Source organism: Typopeltis vanoorti, chromosome 2, assembly GCF_054136105.1.
Source record: "Typopeltis vanoorti isolate ZY-2024b chromosome 2, IOZ_Tvanoo_1.0, whole genome shotgun sequence".
In the NCBI taxonomy this organism is placed as follows: Eukaryota; Metazoa; Arthropoda; class Arachnida; order Uropygi; family Thelyphonidae; genus Typopeltis; species Typopeltis vanoorti.
This window is the reverse complement of record NC_143550.1, coordinates 158,701,560-158,722,239: the sequence shown is the minus strand read 5'-3', so window position 1 is coordinate 158,722,239 and position 20,680 is coordinate 158,701,560. Positions and strand designations below refer to the sequence as shown.

At 35.5% G+C, this 20,680-nt stretch overlaps 1 protein-coding gene across 1 annotated transcript in view; it reads right to left on the bottom strand.

Annotated features, from left to right (window-relative positions):
• LOC150109564 (protein Obscurin-like) overlaps positions 1-20,680 on the bottom strand; it is a 1,271,613-nt gene that overhangs the window by 136,931 nt on the left and 1,114,002 nt on the right. The window contains exons 83-85 of the mRNA XM_090402667.1: positions 19,648-19,674; positions 16,822-16,974; positions 4,802-4,847 (exon numbers count right to left, since the gene is read on the bottom strand). Of these exons, the coding sequence (XP_090258793.1) occupies positions 4,802-4,847; positions 16,822-16,974; positions 19,648-19,674 (226 nt within the window). The remainder of the gene's footprint in view (positions 1-4,801; positions 4,848-16,821; positions 16,975-19,647; positions 19,675-20,680) is intronic.

Sequence of the window (20,680 nt, the reverse complement as noted above, 5' to 3'; positions counted from 1 at the left end):
TATTATCATTATTATTCAGGCCTCTATGGAGTCAAAAGACTCATCGTGGAATGTCCTTCCTAGGAATCACAAAATCTATCATACTATTCCTTGAACTCATTGACCATTCTCGCTCTCACCACTCTATCAGGCAATGCATTCCATGGTTCGACCACCTTCCATGCAAAGAAATCACTCCTCACCCACTTGCGCATAGCTTCCTTTTGCAATTTCCAGGGATGGCTCCTTCCCGTTCCATCAAGTGAAAGAACTCCCCAGTGTCAACCCTGTAATTACCTCTCAACAGTTTAAGGTTAGTTTAAAAGTCTCAATCATATCACCTCTCCTTCCTCTATCTACCAAACTCTGCAGTCCACATTCCCTCAGCCTGTCTTCATAACTAACATTATATAGCCCTGATACCATCTTTGTTATCTGCCTCTGCACCTTTTCCACAGTTAATTTATCCCCTTCAAATCCTGGGGATCAAATTTGAGAACAATAGTCTAAGTGTGGTCTGATCTGGGTTTTATACAATAGAACGATAACCCTTTTAATTCTGAAGGTCAGCATCCTTCTCAGTATTGCTCAAATGCCTTTGTAAAATATAAAAAAGACAGTATTGATATTTTTATGTATATGCCTTTCCCTCATCAACTGCTCTTGTCACTTTATTATAAAAGGCAATCATATTACTAAAGCAAGAGTGCGCCTTAACAAATCCATGTTGACTCTCACAAATAACATTACCCTCATCTGCCTAAGATCTTGGAGAAATTAGTGAGGGACCGTATACAGGATTAGGCAGATTAGGCCCTTATGCAATGACACTATCTTACCTTCCTTCCATTCCTTGAGTATCTTTCCCATGGTGCCAGATTTTCATTGAAAAGCCAGGTCAACGGAGCTGTCAGTTCTTTAGTATATTCTCTCAAAACCGGTGGTGAAATACCATCCAATTCCACAGCTTAATACTGATACTCAGAGTATTCGGTATTTGGAACACACTCTCCTCTTGCACCTCTAAACTGCCCTATTCCTTTAGTATTAAAACATACTTCTCCAGGGTGAAATACTCCAATAAAGTTTTTATTGAACAACACCACTATGTCCTCTGCATCACTCACTCTATTCCCATTTTTATCCCACAATGTCATTCTTTCACAATAATTTCTCCTCCTACTGGCCATATAGCTAAAAAATTCACTAGGATTATCTTTGGTTTGTAGTGCCAATCTCTTCTCATATTCCAGTTTCACCTTTCTTATCATATTAGTCCCTCTCCTGGCCTGAGTCTTATATTCGTCATGCATCTGCCCTCTACCCTTCTCCTTATATCTCTTCCATAATCTCTTTTTCACATGCAATTCCTGTTTGATATTGTTTGTCATCCACTTTACACCAAATTGTGTCCTCTTCTTTCACTCGTTGAATACGGCTTACTATTGCTGCTAACAAATATTCCTTCACAATTTCCCAATGATATCATTGGAAAATACTCCAGGATATCCCAATGATATCCTGGCCTTCCAATTCTGCCCTCCATTGAAATGCCCAAAGTCGATATCTAAGACTATTATAACCACCTGCCTTATAATTCCACATATGTTCCCTTTTCTTTGATCTATTCATTTTCTCCTGCACGTCTATTCATTTTCCAAGTCAAAACCACATGGTCACTCTCTCCAACTGGTGGGAGAGATGTCATCTCAGTTATTATCAGCTCTTCTGAAGATATGATGAAATCCCAAACTCTTGACCCTCTTGTTCCCTCTATTGCATGTTGCCTAAGACAACTGTCCCTCAAGAATTCCAGAAATTCCATTCCCTTATTACTACATGCATTTTCCTCTTCCCAACTTATACTGCTGTAGTTAAAATCCCCCATAACAATCATTCTTCTTGCACTTGCCAAGCTCAACTGCCTAAACATCTCCTGCTCTCACCCTCTGTGCTTCTTGGCTTGTACAACATCCCACTAAATATCCTGTCTTGCCCACCTCTACATTACACCATATGCCTTCCAAAGCCTCTACTCTTAGAGGACATAAGTCATCGCTTATCATAAGCAGTACTCCATCAATGTATTTTTCCTTGCTATCCTGCTGAAAAATGCTGTACTCTATTATTTCTATTCCTGTTATTACGAGGGTGGTCTGAAAAGTTCTCGGCCTCAACCATAGATGGCAACACTATTGACAAGTTTTTTTCTAAGTTGGTACATCTGTCATAAGCATCCATGTGAAATTCCAAGTCATTCTATCAAGTAGTTTGCTTTATACAGCTGTCTGAAGCAAAAGTGTTATCTGTATCCCTTGAAATGAATAAAATTGAGTATCATGCTGTTATAAAATTCTTTGTAAAAGAAGGTTTAACACCAAAAGAAATTCATTCAAAGTTCATAAAAGTTTATGGGCACTCTTCTCCTTCGTTTTTGACAATTAAGAAATGGGCTGCCGAGTTTAAAAGTGGCCATAACAATCTTGAAGATGATCCACATGAAGGACGTCAAAAAGTGTAACAACACCAGAAATCATTGATCAAGATCATGATATGGTATTGGATGACCGGCGAGTCAAAGTGCGTGAAATTGCTGAGACTATAGGCATTTCACAAGAATGTGTGGGATATATTTTGCATGAAGAATTTCATATGAAAAAGCTTTGCGCAAGATGGGTGATGTGCTTGCTCACAGCAGACCTGGTTTGCAGAAGAATAAAAAATTGTCTTTCATCAGGACAATGCACATATCAACAAAAGTTTTTTGGCAATGGGAAAATTAATGGATATGCACTATGAATTGTGCACATCATTGGAACATCCACCCTATTCCCCAGATTTGGCTACCTCTGACTTCTGTCTCTTACCAAAACTAAAACTCTTCCTCGCTGTTCAGCGTTTTTCTTCGAATCAAGAAGTGATTGCAGCTGTAGAGGGGTATTTTGCAGATCTTACTGACAACCACTACAGGAACAGGATAATGGCACTGGAGCATTGCTGGAATAAATGTATTAGTCTTAAGGGAGATTATTTTGAAAAAAAAAAAAAAATTTGAAATTATAAATTTGTTTTTTTCATTGTTAGGCCGAGATTTTTTCAGACCACCCTCGTATAGCATCTTCCATCAATCACATCTCAGAGATCCTAATAACCTTTAGCTATTAGCACTACAAATTCATCTCCTTTATACCAGATACTCCTGGTATTAGTATTAAGCATGTAAATGTCACTACTTCTATACCTATCATTATCCCCTCCAGACTCCACTGGACTCAGTGTTATCTGATATCGTCTTCCTCCCTTCCCCCAAGCACCAATTCCCACAAGAGGCCACCCCTGCTACCATCCATCCTGGGAATTCTAGTTTCCATGCATATAAAAAATAATTATAATGTGCATGATAATTTTTAATAAAAGTTTATATAGAAAATATAAAAAAAAGTTTTATGTAGCAAATATAAAAAAAATTTATGTAGCAAATTAACAACAGATATAGTAAATATGCAAATTTCATTAAATAACTTATTGAGTATGGTAAATGTGTAAAAAATAACTGAACATTACAACTTTCTAAATGCACTGCATCCATGTCATGTCACTAAATAAAAGTATCTATATGCCATACCATTGTGTCCCCTAAAAAAAAAAAAAGCACTGGCTCACATTATATTGGCTCAAAACCACTGCCACTAATTGTCCCTTGTATCTCCACTTGAATGGGCATAACTTCTCTGCTATCATTAACAGAACACATCTTCCCTTTCTACTCTGTCTTCATGAAAAACATCATATCCTTCCATTTCTATTCATGTCATCCTTATAGATGGAGTTACAAATAAACCAAACTGAATTCATGCATATTACATCTGAGCAAACTGTTCATTGTTTATATGTACATATCTCATATATTATAGTTTCAGATAGAGAGATTTGTGGATATCACATGATTTCATTCTTGAAAAATTCTTTCTTAATAATTTGTCCACATAATGGCACATAATAAAGATAAAGCAAGAGATAATCAAGGCTTATTTGATTTGTCATCTTCTATCACAATGCAGTGCATTTCCATTTTTTTAAAGGAATTAGCCTGTCTGCCTTATATGTTCCTATAGAAATCCATGTCTTATAGATACTGGAATACTTATTAACTATGTGTCTATTCCTTGTGTGTGTGGGGGGGGGGGGGATTGTTTTGAGGATTATTCATATTAAATGCAACTGAAACTAAATCCCAAAATACAGCCACACCTAAACCATTATGACAATATATTTGCAATTTTGCTTCATGGGCCAAATATGTTAGAAACAGCTGTTCTTTCCAGATTATATTTCACCACAGATTCATGCTATGAAAACAATTACAACAGAAACGAGATCAGAATATTATGTTTGTTAATAGCAAGATGCTCAAGTGCAACTGTGCCTGTGTATATGCTTTTATTCAGTACTTTGAAGATGCTAGTTAAATCCAATAGGATTATTACCATGTCTAGTAAATTTTTGTTTATTTTTCTACCTGTAGTGTTGTTTTATGTTTGGTTCAAGATAAATCAATTATAACAATGTAATTATTCTCTGAACAGAGCTTCTTAGAAGAAACTTTTTTTTTTTCAATAAGATTTTTTATTTCATCTGCTGATGGTGAAGGCACTTTCTAGATGATGAAGTCTTCCAGCTATTATTAGCTTATTTCTATATTAATTCTATACATATTTTTGTATTTTATGAAGAATATCAATCAACAATTGGAATTATAAATAAAACAGATAAGATGTGTTATCTTATTACTGAGATGAGATGAGATACAAATAATACTCACGTTGAGCCAAGGGTGCTTAAGAGCTGTTTTTACATCCATGCGACCACTAAGAAAAAAAAAAATCTTAATTTTCAAATTTATTAAATGAAACATGTATGTGAATGAATATACTCAAATGAAAAAAATTAGATTTCTTGTTTATTATAATTATTAGGGGAGAAAAAAAAAGATATCTCTAATTTAGCCACATGAAAAAAATATTACTGTAATAACAACCTCATATCATCTCTTACAACTTTGAGGGATTGTCTTTCTTATCCTTATTCTTTCACCTTGTTTTACTAAAAAAAATTTCCCTATGATTGTTACATATGAACTGTTGAAGCCAAACCATAATTATATGTAATTATTACAATAACTAAACATTTTTCTACATTTACATAGGAGAAGTGGATATTAAAGATCCGACATTATTTCAAAGCCGAATGCTGGTAGAAACTATGAAAGTTTTGTAAGTTGACCTGAGAGCTTACGAGAATACAATCCTCAGCATCCCCGAGTTGCCTTAGCTTGAACTACTTAAAATACATGAGTGCTACCCAAACATCCATATATTCACCTTTAATTAGTACATTTGATAAAGGTTTCACTGGCCTGACAGCTGTTTCGAACTGGTTGGTTCTCTTCAGAGACCAGGCAGAAATCTTAAGAGAGCAAAAACGTTTGTTCAGTACTATGAAAATTGAAATGTCAGAGAAAGACATTTTTTAAGTGAATTCCTGGTTGGTGCATAAAAGTAATTACTATAGTAATTTTTAATAGCAGTAAAAGTAATTTTACAATTTGATATACTTTTTAAAAAATTTGTCAAAAAAATTAAAAAAAAAGCAGCATGTAACTGTATACAAAGAGTTAGATATATAAATAAGATGGGAGTGAAATTAATGAACAATGAAATTAAGCAGATACTGTGGAAAATAAGTTGTATGGAAGAGATATATAAGATGCAAGCTAAATAATTAGCATGCTGAAGAAAGAAAAAACGTGATATGAGAGGAGATTGTCAGTAATGCCAAAAGAAATTCAAGCAAATTCTTGAGGTGGTTAACAAGAGGAAAAATCATTAAGGAAAGGAGACACTAGTGGATGTTGATGGTGGCAAAGTCATAACTGCAGAATTATTTAAAATGTGATTTCAGATGCTGTTCAGAATGTCAAAGAACCCTGGGGAGGGATGAGACCAGGTATTAATAAGGATATGAAACTGATCTGCATGAAGTCACATGACTCATTGGGAGGCTCATCTTAATACAAAATGTATCATGTAATTTCTTAAACTCCTTCACAATCCATGCTCCTGCCAGCTTATCAAGCAATGCTGGATCAACCACTCTCCATACAAGAAAGAAACTTCTCATCTCTTACAACTTTGAGGGGATTGCCTTTCTTATCCTTATTCTTTCACCTTGTTTTATTAAAAAAAAGATTTCCCCAGTATCAATCTAATAATTACCTTTCACCAGCTTTGATCCTATCACCTCTTCATCCTCTATTCACAAAACTCTGCAGGTTATGTCTTCAGTCTATCTACCCTAATATTATTTTCCATTCAAATCTCAGTGACCAGATATGAACACTATAATCCAGATGTAGTCTGATAAGGGCTTATAAAATGGAGTCACCACTCTCTTATCTCAGCTAGTCAAGGTTCTTCTCGGTATTGCAGCAACCCTCTGGGATAATTTCAGCACTATTGCAATATGTACTATAAACTTCAAATTTCAGTTGACTATCACTACAATATTCCTTGCCTCCCTCTTAGTTCCACCAACAGAGAATGCAACTTATCATCAATAGATCCAAATTTCAAGATCTTACATTTAGTTTCAATAAACTGATACCTCCATTCATTTGCTGACCTGTCCAACTTATTCAAATTCTCCTAGAAAGCAAAAACATCAGTACTATTACTAATAATCCTCTCGAGTTTCCCATCTTCTTCAAATAACTGAATATCCATCATCAGTTCAGTGAAAATGTCATTAATATAAAGATTAAGCTGTAGAGGTCCCAGTACTGGGCCTTATGGAACACCTTTCTCTTCCTTGATACTACTTCCTTATACACAACTCTTTGATATCTATCACATAGACAATGCCAATCTAATTCACTGATCTGATATCTAAATCCATATACAGCAACTTACATATTGGCTTAACATGTAGCACTCTAATGCTTTTGAAAAATCCCGAAAAATGGCTTTCTCTCATCAACTGCTCTTGTTACTTTATTATAAAAGTCAATATGATTACTGTTCCATAAATCTGTGCTGACCCTCACAGATAACACTATTCTTGTCTGTCCAATACAAACTTAATTTGTCTAAAATCTTAACAACTATAGAAGAAATACAAACTGGTCTATGATCTGACATCCCTATTCTAACACCACTCTTATGCAATGGCACAATCTCATCCTCCTTTTTTCAACTTTCCTTTAGTTAGACTTTCATCAAAACAGCAAAGTGAATAGGGCTGTCAACTTCTTAGCAATTTCTAGGATAAAATATCCTAATAAAGCAATACAATTATCATTAAATAACTCTATGTAATCCACATTTATCACTTGACTTCTATTTCCATATAACAGTGTCATTCTTCAAACAATCATTTCTCCTTCTACTGATCACATAATGAAAGATGCCTTTCAGAATTTCCTTGGATTGCAGCACTAGTCTCTTTATGTATTCCAGTTTTGTCTTCCTTACTATACTTGTCACTTTCCTGTCCTGAGTCTTATATTCCTTATGCAAACACCCTCACCTCTCTCTCTCTCTCTTTCTACTCTTTTTTCATTAACTTCTTTTTCATCTGTAGATGCTGATCAATTTCATTAATCATCCACTCTACAAAATATGTTATTTTTGCACTTGAGGTATGCACTTGCCATTATTGGAAATTCCCCAAGATGAAGAAATTCATCTTGGGGAATTTCTAAGGTTATTATAATCACCTGCTTCACAATTCTCCAAAAATTTCTTTCTCCTTGATACTTTTGTGGGTCTATTCATTTTCCCAGCTGGCAAGAGTGACATTGCAGTCATGACAAGAATAACATTTCAATTACATCAGCTCATCTGACTAGGACCACATCCAAAACTTTTGAATCTTGTGTTCCCTCTACTACATGTTACTCCTCAAGAATTCCAGAAATTCTGTTCACTTATAACTATATGCTGTGTTCTCTTCCCAACTTATTCTGCTATGGTTAAAAACTCCCATACTGATGATATATTTTACACTTGTTTGGCCAACTAAACTGCTTAAAAATCTTCTATCTTCACTGTCTGTATTTCCTGGTCAATAGCAACATCATGCTAAATATCCCATCCTGCCTGTCTTCACTTCACACCACGAGCTCCCAGAGGTTAATGACACTAATGGTTTTAGGAGCTCATGGTGTGAAGTGATGACTTTCCTCTGAGATGACAAAACTTACCACTTATCACAAGTAACAATCCACCATTTAATTTATTTTTCCTATTCTGCAGAAATATGCTATACCCTTCTACTTCTATTCCTGTCAAGACATCATCATCTGTCAACCACATTTCACTTATCCCAATAACTTTTGATCAGACTGAGGCTATCAATGTCACAAATGCATTCTCTATATTCCTCACACTTCTGACATTTGTTATTATTATTCTTATTGTACAGGCACCTCCATGGAGTACAAGGACTTATTGCAGGAGACCCAAACTATCCACACAATCTATCATACCTCTCCTTGAACCTACTAACAGACAAAGCACTCACAAATGACTCTGGCAACCCATTCTACTCATTCACAACTCTCCAAGGAAAAACTTAGTCCTCACACCCCTACTAACCACACTCTTAACCAACACCTCCAGGGATAAACTCTTATTCTGGCCCCTCTAGCCAAGTGCTGAAACATTTCCCCTGCATCAATCCTATAAAATCCTTTAAGCAACTTAAATGTTTCCATCATACCCATGACTTTTTTTCTTATCAACCAATTTCTGCAATCCACACACACACACCTTCAATCTATCCTCATAGGGAATATTCTACAGACCACTCACCATCTTGTCAGTTGTCTCTGAATCTTCTCCACTGCTTCCTCATCACCAAGAAACCCAGGAGACTAGACTTGAGCACAGCAATCCAGATGAGGAAGTATCAAGGCCTTATAAAGAGGTATAACAGCTTCCTTAACTCTACTTGTAAAATGTGTTCTTTTCTTCAATAACCAAGTAATCTTAGGGAATACCTTAGCAACCTTAGCAATATATCCTCTAAACTTTAATCCTAAATCTCTAGCTTCATCTATTCCTGGAGTACAGTGACATCAAGGTGATACACGCTTGTAATCTATTTATACCAAAGCATAACTTTACATTCCTTCACATTTAACTGACACCCATTATCTTTTTTCCCCATAGTGACAGCCTATTTAAATCGTCCTACAAGCTATTCACATCACCTTGAATAACTATTACTCTACTTAATTTTGCATCTTCAGCAAACACTGGAATATTTCCTATATCATTTATGTATAGATTTTCCATAAAATTTTTTTTATCAAACTGGGACATTTTTGAGAGTTTGCTCAAAACAGAAAGTAACGCCTTCTACACTAAGTACTTATGATTCAAAAGGCTAAATAACGGAGTAGTTAATAAAAAACAACATTTCGTAGTAATAATTTTTAATTACTCTTAACTGAACATTATTATTATTATTATTAAACTTATTGTTAAAAAGTTATTAATATTTATCACTAGCATGAACTTTCTTTAAAAATTCTTTGTTATTTTTAATCGCGGCGAAAAATTCACTACAATTTAGTTCACAATTAAGTTTGCAATGCAATACAGCTTTTACTGTTGATTCAGCCATTCTACCTCTTTCTTCAGACCATATGTTATTCATTATTGAGAATAATGAATAACCTTTCATCATATCCTTTCAACAGGTGAAGATGTGCCTGGCAGGTTGAAAATGTATTCTATAATTTGGACAAGATTAGGCAAATGAAATGTTCTTTTCTTTGAAATGACTGAATAGTTGTATCCATTTTTCTTCGCAACTTGTATTTTTCAAAATGTCATAGTTTGCTGACAAAAAAGCTTTTGCAATCACCACTTCATCAAAGAGTTCATCCATGTTTATTGCATTATTTGCAAGAGTTTCATTAATTTTTGCGCCTGAAGCTTCAATTTCCGACCAAGTTAATTCATTGTTGTTTATCCAAGTAAAAGATTCTACTCCACCAAAACTGTTTTCTCAAAGCTCAATGTAAGAAAGACATCGGTCATAAAATTTTGTAAACTCTTGTAGTATTGTATTAATATTAATACTTCCATTATTTTCCAGTATTCTAAAATGCTTTTTTGCTTCTTGAGGTATAAATTTATTATCACGCCTTTCCTCAAGATTTGTTTTTGATTTTCTAAGTTCAATGACAATATCTGTTGCACTCGCTTTTGTACTTTCCATAATCAATATGGAAAATCAAGATAGATTTGTTAAACAATTTGAGTTGCCTGTGCACAAACCACAAATACATTTCACCACAATCATTATCAAAGAACTGTTTTATCATCACCAGACAGTGTTCTTGTGAAATAAAATATGATTTTAGTCCCTCATAGATTTCAAGTATTCTGTCAATAGCTGGAAGTAGCGAAAGAAAACGGGTGTTGTGATGTTGAAGAACCTTTTTATACTCTACATCTACAAATTCACAAAACACTTTTAGTTGAGTGACTTGAACCATATAAATGTGGAAATATTTATAAATTTTGACTACTAAAGCTTCTATTTCAATAGGTAGAACATCAACTGCAGTTTGAAGACAGTTGTGAATGATGTGAGCACTGCAACCAATGCCCACAATATTTCTTCCTAGTTCCTTCTTCAATCGACTGTAAATATTGTTTTCTCCTCTCCGTTTTACACCCCCAAAATTGGTATTGCAGTTATCTCCACAAAATCCAATAAATTTTTTTTTGTTATATTATGAGTTTTTATAACTGACATTAAATGGTTTGTCAGTATTTCTGCAGTTTCACCGAGAACTGATTGAAAGTCTAAAAGTTTAACTTTTACTCCACAATCTGGTGCAAAATACTGCACAACACATGACACAGTTTTAATTTCTTTCCTGTTGGAAGAATCAATTGATATCATCACAAAATTTGCTTTGTTTAAATCTTCACAAAGTTGCTGAAACAACAGTGGCTCAATCACATTAACAATGACAGCTTCACATTTTGTTCTACCCAGTCTAAACTTTGTTTCAAAAAGCTCTGATATCAATTTAGATGAACAATCAGCAAACTTAAAGCTGAGATTGTGAATAGCAACATGAAATGCAAAAGTTGCTTCTTTAGCAGCTATTAAAAATTCTTTGTCACTTGGATCGGCACCTTTAAAACATGACAATATGTTTGAGGAAGTTTTTGCTGCTGCTAGACTAGCCTTATGTTTCGCACATGTCAAGTGATTTTTTATGTCTGAACACCCACTATGAGCCACAGAAAATTCTGAAGAGCACTGTTCACATTTCACTTTGTCAATATGACCACAAACTTTTTTCAAAAACGGATAATCCTTTTTTAATTCATCTGTAAATAGACAGTTTCTTTTTGGCATTTTGGGGTTAAATTAATTTAATGAAGTAAAAAAAATCACAAACAACATGCCAAAAAGAAACAACTCAACTAAGACTGCGCATGCTCAACAATGACTTGCGATGCAGCATACAGGCCAGAGTCAAAGTGAGGTATTTGTGTTGCCTAATTGCCATTTTCCGAGGCTGCAATTTTTGTGCTGCGTGTATATTCTATGCTTTGAAATTTTTACCAAATAACCGGGACAAAATGACAAACTGGCTGGGACCATACCTTCAAACTGGGACATATGGCAGGTGACCAGTGGTGTGCCTCAGGGCTCTGTGCTTGGGCCAATGTTGTTTAATTTGTATATAAATGATATAGGAAACGGCTTAAAGGGAGATATTCAGTTGTTTGCTGATGATGCAAAGTTGTGTAGTGCAATAAAAAATCAAGCTGATGTTGAAAGTTTGCAGGAGGATTTAAATAAGCTGGTAAAATGGGCAAAAGAAAATGGATGTCAGTTCAATGTGGAAAAGTGTAAAGTCATGCATTTTGGGATTAAAAGATTACCAGCTGTGTACTACATCGATGGAAAGGTACTCCAAGAGATTGATGAGGCTAGGGACTTAGGGGTATTGGTAGATAGGGAGATGAAGTTCAGAGGACACATTGCTAAGGTGTCCAAGATTGCACATAGGATTACTTGGTTGTTGAGGAACACACTGACATCCAGAGATAAAGAGGTTATTATTCCCCTTTATAAAGCATTGATACTTCCACATTTGGATTACTGTGCTCAGGTCTGGTCACCTGGATTCCTTGGAGATGAGGAGGCTGTGGAGAGGGTTCAGAGAAGAGTGACCAAGTTGGTGAGTGATATAAAAAATGCTCCCTACATTGATAGATTGAGAGCTTGTGGATTGCAGAGATTGGTTGATAGGCGAAGAAGAGGGGATATGATAGAAACATTCAAATTACTAAAAGGTTTTTATAGGATTGATGCAGGGGAAATGTTTCAGCTGTGTGAAAGTGATGGAAGAACAAGAGGTCATCTCTGGAAATTAAAGAAGAGTGTGGTTAACAAAGGTGTCAGAACAAGGTTTTTTGCCTGGAGGGTGGTGAATGAGTGGAATTCATTGCCTGACTTAGTTGTGAGCTCTTCGTCTGTAAATGAATTCAAGAAGAGATATGACAGATATTGTTTTGCTAGTTTGGGTCTCCCGCGATGAGTCTACTGACTCCATGGAGATACCCGTAATAATAATAATAATAATAAGTAATAATAATAATAATATGGTAAGCCTATTTATGTACAAATTAAACAGCAATAGTCCCAGCACTGAACTTTGTGGCATATCACTAGTCACCTATTTTTGCCTTGCCTGCACTTCCATATACAACTTTTTGATATTTGTCCAGCAGCCACCCTCTTATCCACATAACCAGTGTCATATCCATTGCTATTTGAACTAATTTGCATAACAGAGCTCCATGTGATATTCTGTCAAATGCCTTTAAAAAATCCAGCAGAAGCATTGTGTAGCTATTTCCTTTATCCAACTCAGCTGTTACTTATTATAAAAAATTAGCAAATTACTAATGCATGACCTACCCTTCATGAAGCCATGTTGCCACCCTCATACATTATCATATTTTTATCCACACAATCGTGAATTCTCTTTTTGTGCAATTTTTTCCAGTAGTTTTACCACCTTGCCTGAGATACTGATTGGTCTAAAATTTGCTACTGCAGTCTTAGAACCTCTCTTATGCAAGGAATTATTTTGCCCTCTTTCCATTTCCTTGGAACTCTTCCAGAGTTGACACTAAAATTAAAGAGCTTAGTCAGAGGCATTGCTAGTTCCCTTACATATTCTTGCAAAACCCAAGCTGATATCCTATCTAATCCCACAGCTCTATTTACATTGAGATTCTGCCATATCCCAAGAACCTCCAATTCATCCACCTATGTTCCCACATAGGTTAAAGCAGTAACTTCACTAGGATGATATACCCTGCAAAGTGGTCTCTCAGTAACTCAACTACTTTATCTGCTTCTGTCTCCTCAACCATCAGCACTCATTAAGGTAAATCTTCCATAGTTATTCTTCCTCTTGCTTGCCACATAACGAAAGAACTCTTTGGGATTTCCTTTACCTGAGCCTTATACTGTTCATGAGTTTGCTGGTCACTTTTCTCTTTATATATCCTCCACAGCATTTTCTTTTTCTGCAGCTCATGCTTAATGATATTACTCATCCATCTAACTCCTGCTTGATTAACCCTCCTTACCTTAGGTATGCAATTTAATATTGCTTCTTCTAGATGGCCCTTAACTATCTCCAATGCACTACTAACATCCTTTATGCCATGGTACAGATTTAAGCTTCTTCCTAAGCTTGTCAATAATCATGTGTGTTGTAGTTTTACATGTACTCCTTCCTGACAGAATATTCATCATGTTTTACAATCTCCCAAGTCAAGATTGCATGGTCACTTTCACCAATTGGAAGCAACGTGTCACCTTGGTTATGGATAATTCTTCTGCTCCTATAACCAGGTCTAATACTCTCACACCCCCTAATCCCTCTATCACATGCTGCCTGAAGTAATTATCTCTTAGTAGGTGTATCAATTCCATTTCCTTTCTGCTACATGATCTTTCTTTCTTTCAATCTATATCTCCATAGTTGAAGTCCCCCATAATAATCACTTGACCAGTAGTCATTCTACTAATTTGTATATATGTCTTCCAGATCATCCGTGGAACTCCCTGACCTATAGCAACAACCAACTATATATTTTGTCTTACTGGCCTTAATCTCACACCAGACTCCTTCAAATGAACTGCCACCCTCCTGCCTATCTCCTATTATTTTTGGAAGCAATTAATCTGCTATCATTCGTACCCATTCCCCATCCTATCTTCTCTATCTTTCCTGAAAATACTAAACCCTTCACAATCTATACATGTAACTACATCATCTGCTGTTAGCCAAGTTTCACTAAAGCATATAACATTTGGTGGGGTTGCACTAACCAATGCCAAAAACTCCTCCCTCTTGTTCCTGATACTTTTGGCAATAGTATATAGAAACTGCAGCATCCCTTTAGGCCCCACTCACCTTTACTTTCTGAAATGACTACTCTAATTCAATATTTTAGCTTGAGAGACTAGATTCTGCACTTGGTTATTCTCACACTCACTATTCTCATGGGTGCCTTCACACAAACTCACCTGCTTCCATCCTAATTGCTTAAGATTTCCTGAATTTGCACTCAAGCATGCTTGGTTAACAAAGTTCTCTCTAGATATCTAACATTAAAATCATTTTACTGCAGTCCATCAGCATTATACAAATTCTTCTTTCTCTCAAACACAGGCTACAGATTCACAAATCCTACATCATTCCTTCTGCATAACCTGTGTATAAATTCATTAGCTATCAATGCCCTCCTCTTCAGTTTGTCTCTATCACAATGTGGAAGGAGACTTCCAATCTTCATTTTCTTGCTCTTCAGTTTTGCCTCTTCTAACAACTCCTTTACATCCTCCCTCAGAGAATACTTCTCACCTCTCTCAAATCATTTGTACCAACCAGGACAATCAGTTCCTTCACCTTACCTTTTTGCATCCAGGTTGCGTAACTAATATCGTGAATTTTTGCATCAGGGAAACATGATTTATTCACATATTAATTAAGTACTCTCCTAATCACTGAGTCTCATATAAAATTTTCCCCTTAACCTGTTTTTCTTGTTTATTTGCTTGGTTTTATTATTGCTTCAGACCACCAGTTTCTTTTTCTTTTCAGCCCTGCTAATCTCTTGCCACTTCTGCAATTTTTCAATTTTGCACTTTGTTCTGTGATGGATAACATTTAAGCATGCTATTTCTTTATTAATATCCATTTATTATTTTTTTTATTTCAACAGCCACACATTTGACATTAATTCCTACATTTTCCATTCCACCATCAATACTGTCCACTCTGCTAACATTTGCTGTGTTCTCATCACCTAATAGGCACTTCCTTTTGAAACATTTAATATACACTCTCTCTCTCCAGTTTCAATCTCCTTCCACATATCTTTTAACTTTCTTGATGAATACATTTCACATGCACTACACTGCACAAAATCCTGAAAATTCAAATCACCCAACAACATGGTCTATACTGCCATTATTCTACCATGCATTAGCACCATACTGACAATATCATATTTAAATAAACAAACAAACAAACAAAAAAAACATACAAGGTTTATTTCAAACTAAATAGCTCAGTCAATCACACAGCCATTTAAAACAACAATTACAATAAGTTAACCTAATATTATTTATAATATTTGTATACAAGCAGATTAATTTTAATCCTATACCTGCTATTATTCCCCCAGAATCCATTTGACTCTGTAATATACCATACATTCTTCCATCCTCCAAGTGACTATCCTATCCTCTCAAAGAAATCATCCCCTGCTTCATTCACCCTGGTTTCCATTTCCCAACTCTCTCACTTCCCATACAGTTTTCTTCTGTCATCAAATGCATGCAAAGCATCTATATATTTCAGACCTCTCTTTTGACACAATCTCTGCCATTAATCTGAGATCTCTAATCAACCCAATTCACATTACTTCTCTGGTCATTTGTACCTACCATCCCTTAGTCTCTCATCCACATTTTCACCTCACTTAATTGCCAGAGTCACACTTTTTATTTCTCCTTCAAGGAAGCACCTCTCTAACATTCTTTTCTGCCCATTATGAATTATTGAAATCTCAATACATCACTATTATGCATTCAGTTAGTCTTTCAAGTCTCCTAATCTCCCCTTCCCATTCCTCATTTTTCATATCTTTCACTTCTTCTCTCGGTACCTCTATCTTCCTCTCCCAGCAACTTACACTCTCTCAAATGTAATCAGTGGTTTGTCATAAGATTCTGTTCTTGGTTGTTATTTTAAGATTGCAAAGTGGACAGTGGAGAAGCAATAATAATAATTATAATAATAATATAATACAGACTTTTTAATTTGCAGATTTGACCAAATTAAGAAAGAAGGGGGGGTATTGATAAAATAGAGGGAGGGAGGGAGCAAGGGAGAGAGAAATAGGCCATCTCTAGAAGATGTAAAAAAAAAGTATTAAGCAAAGGGAGAGAAAGAGAGAGGAATAAACTTTTTTAATAGAAATTGATAGTTCAAATGCATGAATATGAAGAGTGCAATGAGTTTAATTTAAAGTGCAATGAGATGTTCCATGATGAGTCTACTGATACCAAGGAAATCTGTTAATAATAATAATCTTTTTTGAAGTACAGATGATGTAAATGTTGCTTGCTGAGTGATGAGCCTTACTGACTGCATGAGGTTTGTAATTAATAATAAAACAGTGCAAAGCACAATCATATGCAATAAATTTCACTTACCTTGGATCAAAAACTAGTAATTTTGAAACAAAGTCTTTAGCTTCATCAGAAAGAACAACATAGTTATCATGATAGAAGTCTACTTTTCCTTGCTGTACTGCTTTTAGAGTTTCTCGATCATTTTCTCCAAGAAAAGGAGAAACACCAGTAAGTCTGAAAGATATAAAGAACAAAGATTAATTAACATCAGATGTGGTATATAATCTGTATTAATAAAATGTCGTTCAGACTAATGTTTGAATATTTACTTCAAATTGAAAATCAATACTGCACTGTTTTTTACATCGATCTGGTGGTTTGAAAAATATTTCTCTTCATTATGGGATGATGTTCTGATGGAGGTCAACAATTTTTGACATAAAAATTAAAATGATATATCATCTTCATACTTTTCTTAAATATAATTGCAAAATATATATATTTTAAATGTTCTGGTTACTTCCTGGGAGGAATAGCTGATCATTGTATTCAATAACTGTTTGAGCATGATTTATTATAATTATCACCCTAAGACCCCCCCCCCCCCATGAAGTCAAAGACTAAGAGGTCCCTCACACAGCTCATCATATCATGCCACAACACACTCTTAGGCAACGCATTTCAATCATTCATGACTCTCCATGCAAAAAACCTGCTTCCCACTTCCTTGCTCACACCTCCTTATACAATTTCCAGAGATGACCTCTTGTTCTTCCCCAATCTCCCACCATTTTATAAAAAATCTCTTCAATGTTAATCCTATAACAACCTCTTATCAACCTGTACATCTCTATCATATCATTCTCTTTCTCCTATCCACAGGTCTCTGTAAATTGCATCTTCTCAACCTTTCTTAATATTCAACATTCCAGAGATCAGAAACTATCTTATTCAATCATCTCTGGCCCATTTCCAACATCTCTTCATCCTTTTGAAAAACATTACGAAATCTGTGCACAGTAGTCCATATGTGGTCTAACCAAGACTCTATACAATGGAACCAGAATCTCCTTACTTTTAAAGTCAGTGTTCTCCACATCATTGCCAGAATTTGTTGCGTTGTTCTCACAATTTTTGCAATGTGTTCTCTAAATTTTAGATCCTTATCTACCCTCACCCCCAGATCTCTTATTTTCCCCACCTCCAACAATATATCCCAACCAAGAGCAAATTCTACATCCCATCTTCAGTTTCCAAATTTTAAAACCTTACATTTCACCACACTGAATTATCATTCCCACTCCTGTGCCCATTCACTTAGTCTATTCAAGTTTTCTTGTATGGCCACAACATCAGCTTTATTCTCATACTTTGTCCAAACTTTGCATCATTTGTAAACAACTGAATATCCCCAATTCAAGTCTTTCTCAATGTTATTAAAATACAGGTTAAACAGCCATGGCCATAAAACAGAACCATGAGGCACTAGTGACTTTCCTCTCCACATAAAATATTGGCATCCCTTATCTGCTTCACCAAAGACTAGTCACATTCCCTAGATCTACTAGGTATCTACCAGGTCTCTTGCAGTTGCAAACTGTCCTAATATAGCCAAACAGCAGGATGGTCAATATCAGAATTTCTGAACACAAGGACTATATCCAGTTCCACTATTATAGCCACTCAGAAGTAGCTGACCATGCTTTGGACACCCACCACAGGATATGCTTGAAGAAAGCCACTCTATTATACTAACAGGATATGCTTGAAGAAGGCCACTCTATTATACTAACAGGATATGCTTGAAGAAGGCCACTCTATTATACTACAGCAAATACAAATATGAGAGGCTATTCCTCGAATCTGACTCAGCCTTGAAAAACTTTCCAAAAATCAACAAATGTCTGAAATATGGGAAGCACTCATCCTGAGATCTTCAGTCCAATGGCCAAGACCACCCAATCTATCCCACTAGGGGTCACCAATTAGGACTATAAGCCTGATTTTGGTTGCCTTTCTTGCCCTATCTTGAGCTTTTCTATGCCATTTCTTTAATTTCATCCTCCCGCTGTCTCTTTTGTCATCCTGTAAATCTCTTTCCATTTCTGGGATACCATTCAGATATCAACTTTGTCCATTTTTGAGTATTATTTCTTGCAATATGATCAGCCCATTGCCATTTGGATCTTTTGATGACTGTTAGAATGTCTCTCACCCTGGTCTGAGCTCTGATCCAAGTTACACTTTCCAAGACAATATAATATAATTATCCAATCAGATAATATAATTATCTGATAAAAATACTGGAATTAAAAAAAGGTACACTGTATATATTATGTTTTATAAGTTGTCTGAAGAAGTATGTGTTTCTTGCCCGGTTGGCCAAGTGGTTAGTGTATCTGCTCTCCAGCCAAAAGGCTGCAGGTTCAAATCCTGCCATGGACATGGATGTTTGTGATTGTCTGTGAAAATACTAGTGGTAGGTGGTAGATGGCATTGGTGTCTCATTGTAATTGGTGGATGAGTGGTGTAGACAGAGAGTTGTAGAATAGGTGCCCTCCCTCGATGAGTTCTTTGGACTCCCTGGAGGTGTCATGTAATAATAATAACAATAAAAATAATAATAACAACAACATTAGCTCTGAGGAACACCTAAAAATGGAAGTTAATCCAATTAGGTGTTCTCCTGAGAGTGAACGATCTTCACACCTTACTTCTTATTCATTTTATTTTACTCTAGTATATACTTAACATACCTGTTTTGGTCAACACATATACATACTTGATTTTTAGAAAGGCTAAACTACAATGTCTTTAAAAGAAAATAGTGTAATAAAAAATAATAAATAAAATTAAATAACTCAATAAAAGGCTAACTATACTCTATATAAAATGTGCACTACTTACAGCAAGTATGCAATGATTCCAACACTCCTGAAAAAATGAAAAATCAAAATTGTTAAATTTCTTTAAACAAATATTATTTTAAACACAATATTTCAAGTAATGAGTGTAAGAGTCTACTTAAGGAATATGTTGTTCTTTACAACATATTCTTCATGAAATTATATTACAGAATAGAATTTCAGTATACCATACCATAATACATTTTGATAATTGTTATATATGATGCAAAGAACCCTCTTACAATCTCCTTATGCCTCTTCCAGGAATGGTCTCTAGTTCTACCCTTGGCTTCCTCTATTCTATGAAACATCTCTTCAACAAGTGACTGGTAACAATTCCTTACCAACTTATATGTATTAATCACATAACTCCTTCTCCTAATCACAAGGTGCTGCTAATGGTATTAGCTGATACCACCTTAGTGAATCTTCTCTGGACCCTCTATCATATCCCCTTTCCTTGAAAATCAGGCAACCAGAATCTGTGCACATAATCCATGTGAGGCCTAATCAAGACCTTATACAAAGGAACTATAACTTGTTTACTTTTAATGTCAGGGGCCTTTTATCATTGTCATAATCTATTGTGATGACCTCACAATTTTAGCAATGTGATCCCTAAACTTTCGGTTCCTTGTTCCATAACCAAAACTACTTTCTGCTCACTCACTCCTTTACCTTCAAAATTTCTCCCCAACAATTACATACTCTACATTCTATTCTAGCCCACCAAATTTCAAAACCTCATGCTTTGTGACAATGAACCAGCAGCTTCACTCATAATGTGTTCAGATCCTTCTAAAGGGTCACAACATCTGCCCTGCTCCTTATAATTCTCCTTAACTTTACATCATCAGAAAATGAGTATAAGTTGCCTCTGATCTCAATCATTACTGAGGATGGCTTCTCCTCTCCTGTTATGGGTGGGAAGTTAGGTCTACCTCTCCAATGATGATCCAGTCCATCTTGGGAGAGTGTATATTTATGTATAAATGAATGAGAGACATCAAAAATATCCATGCCAAAGGTGGGAT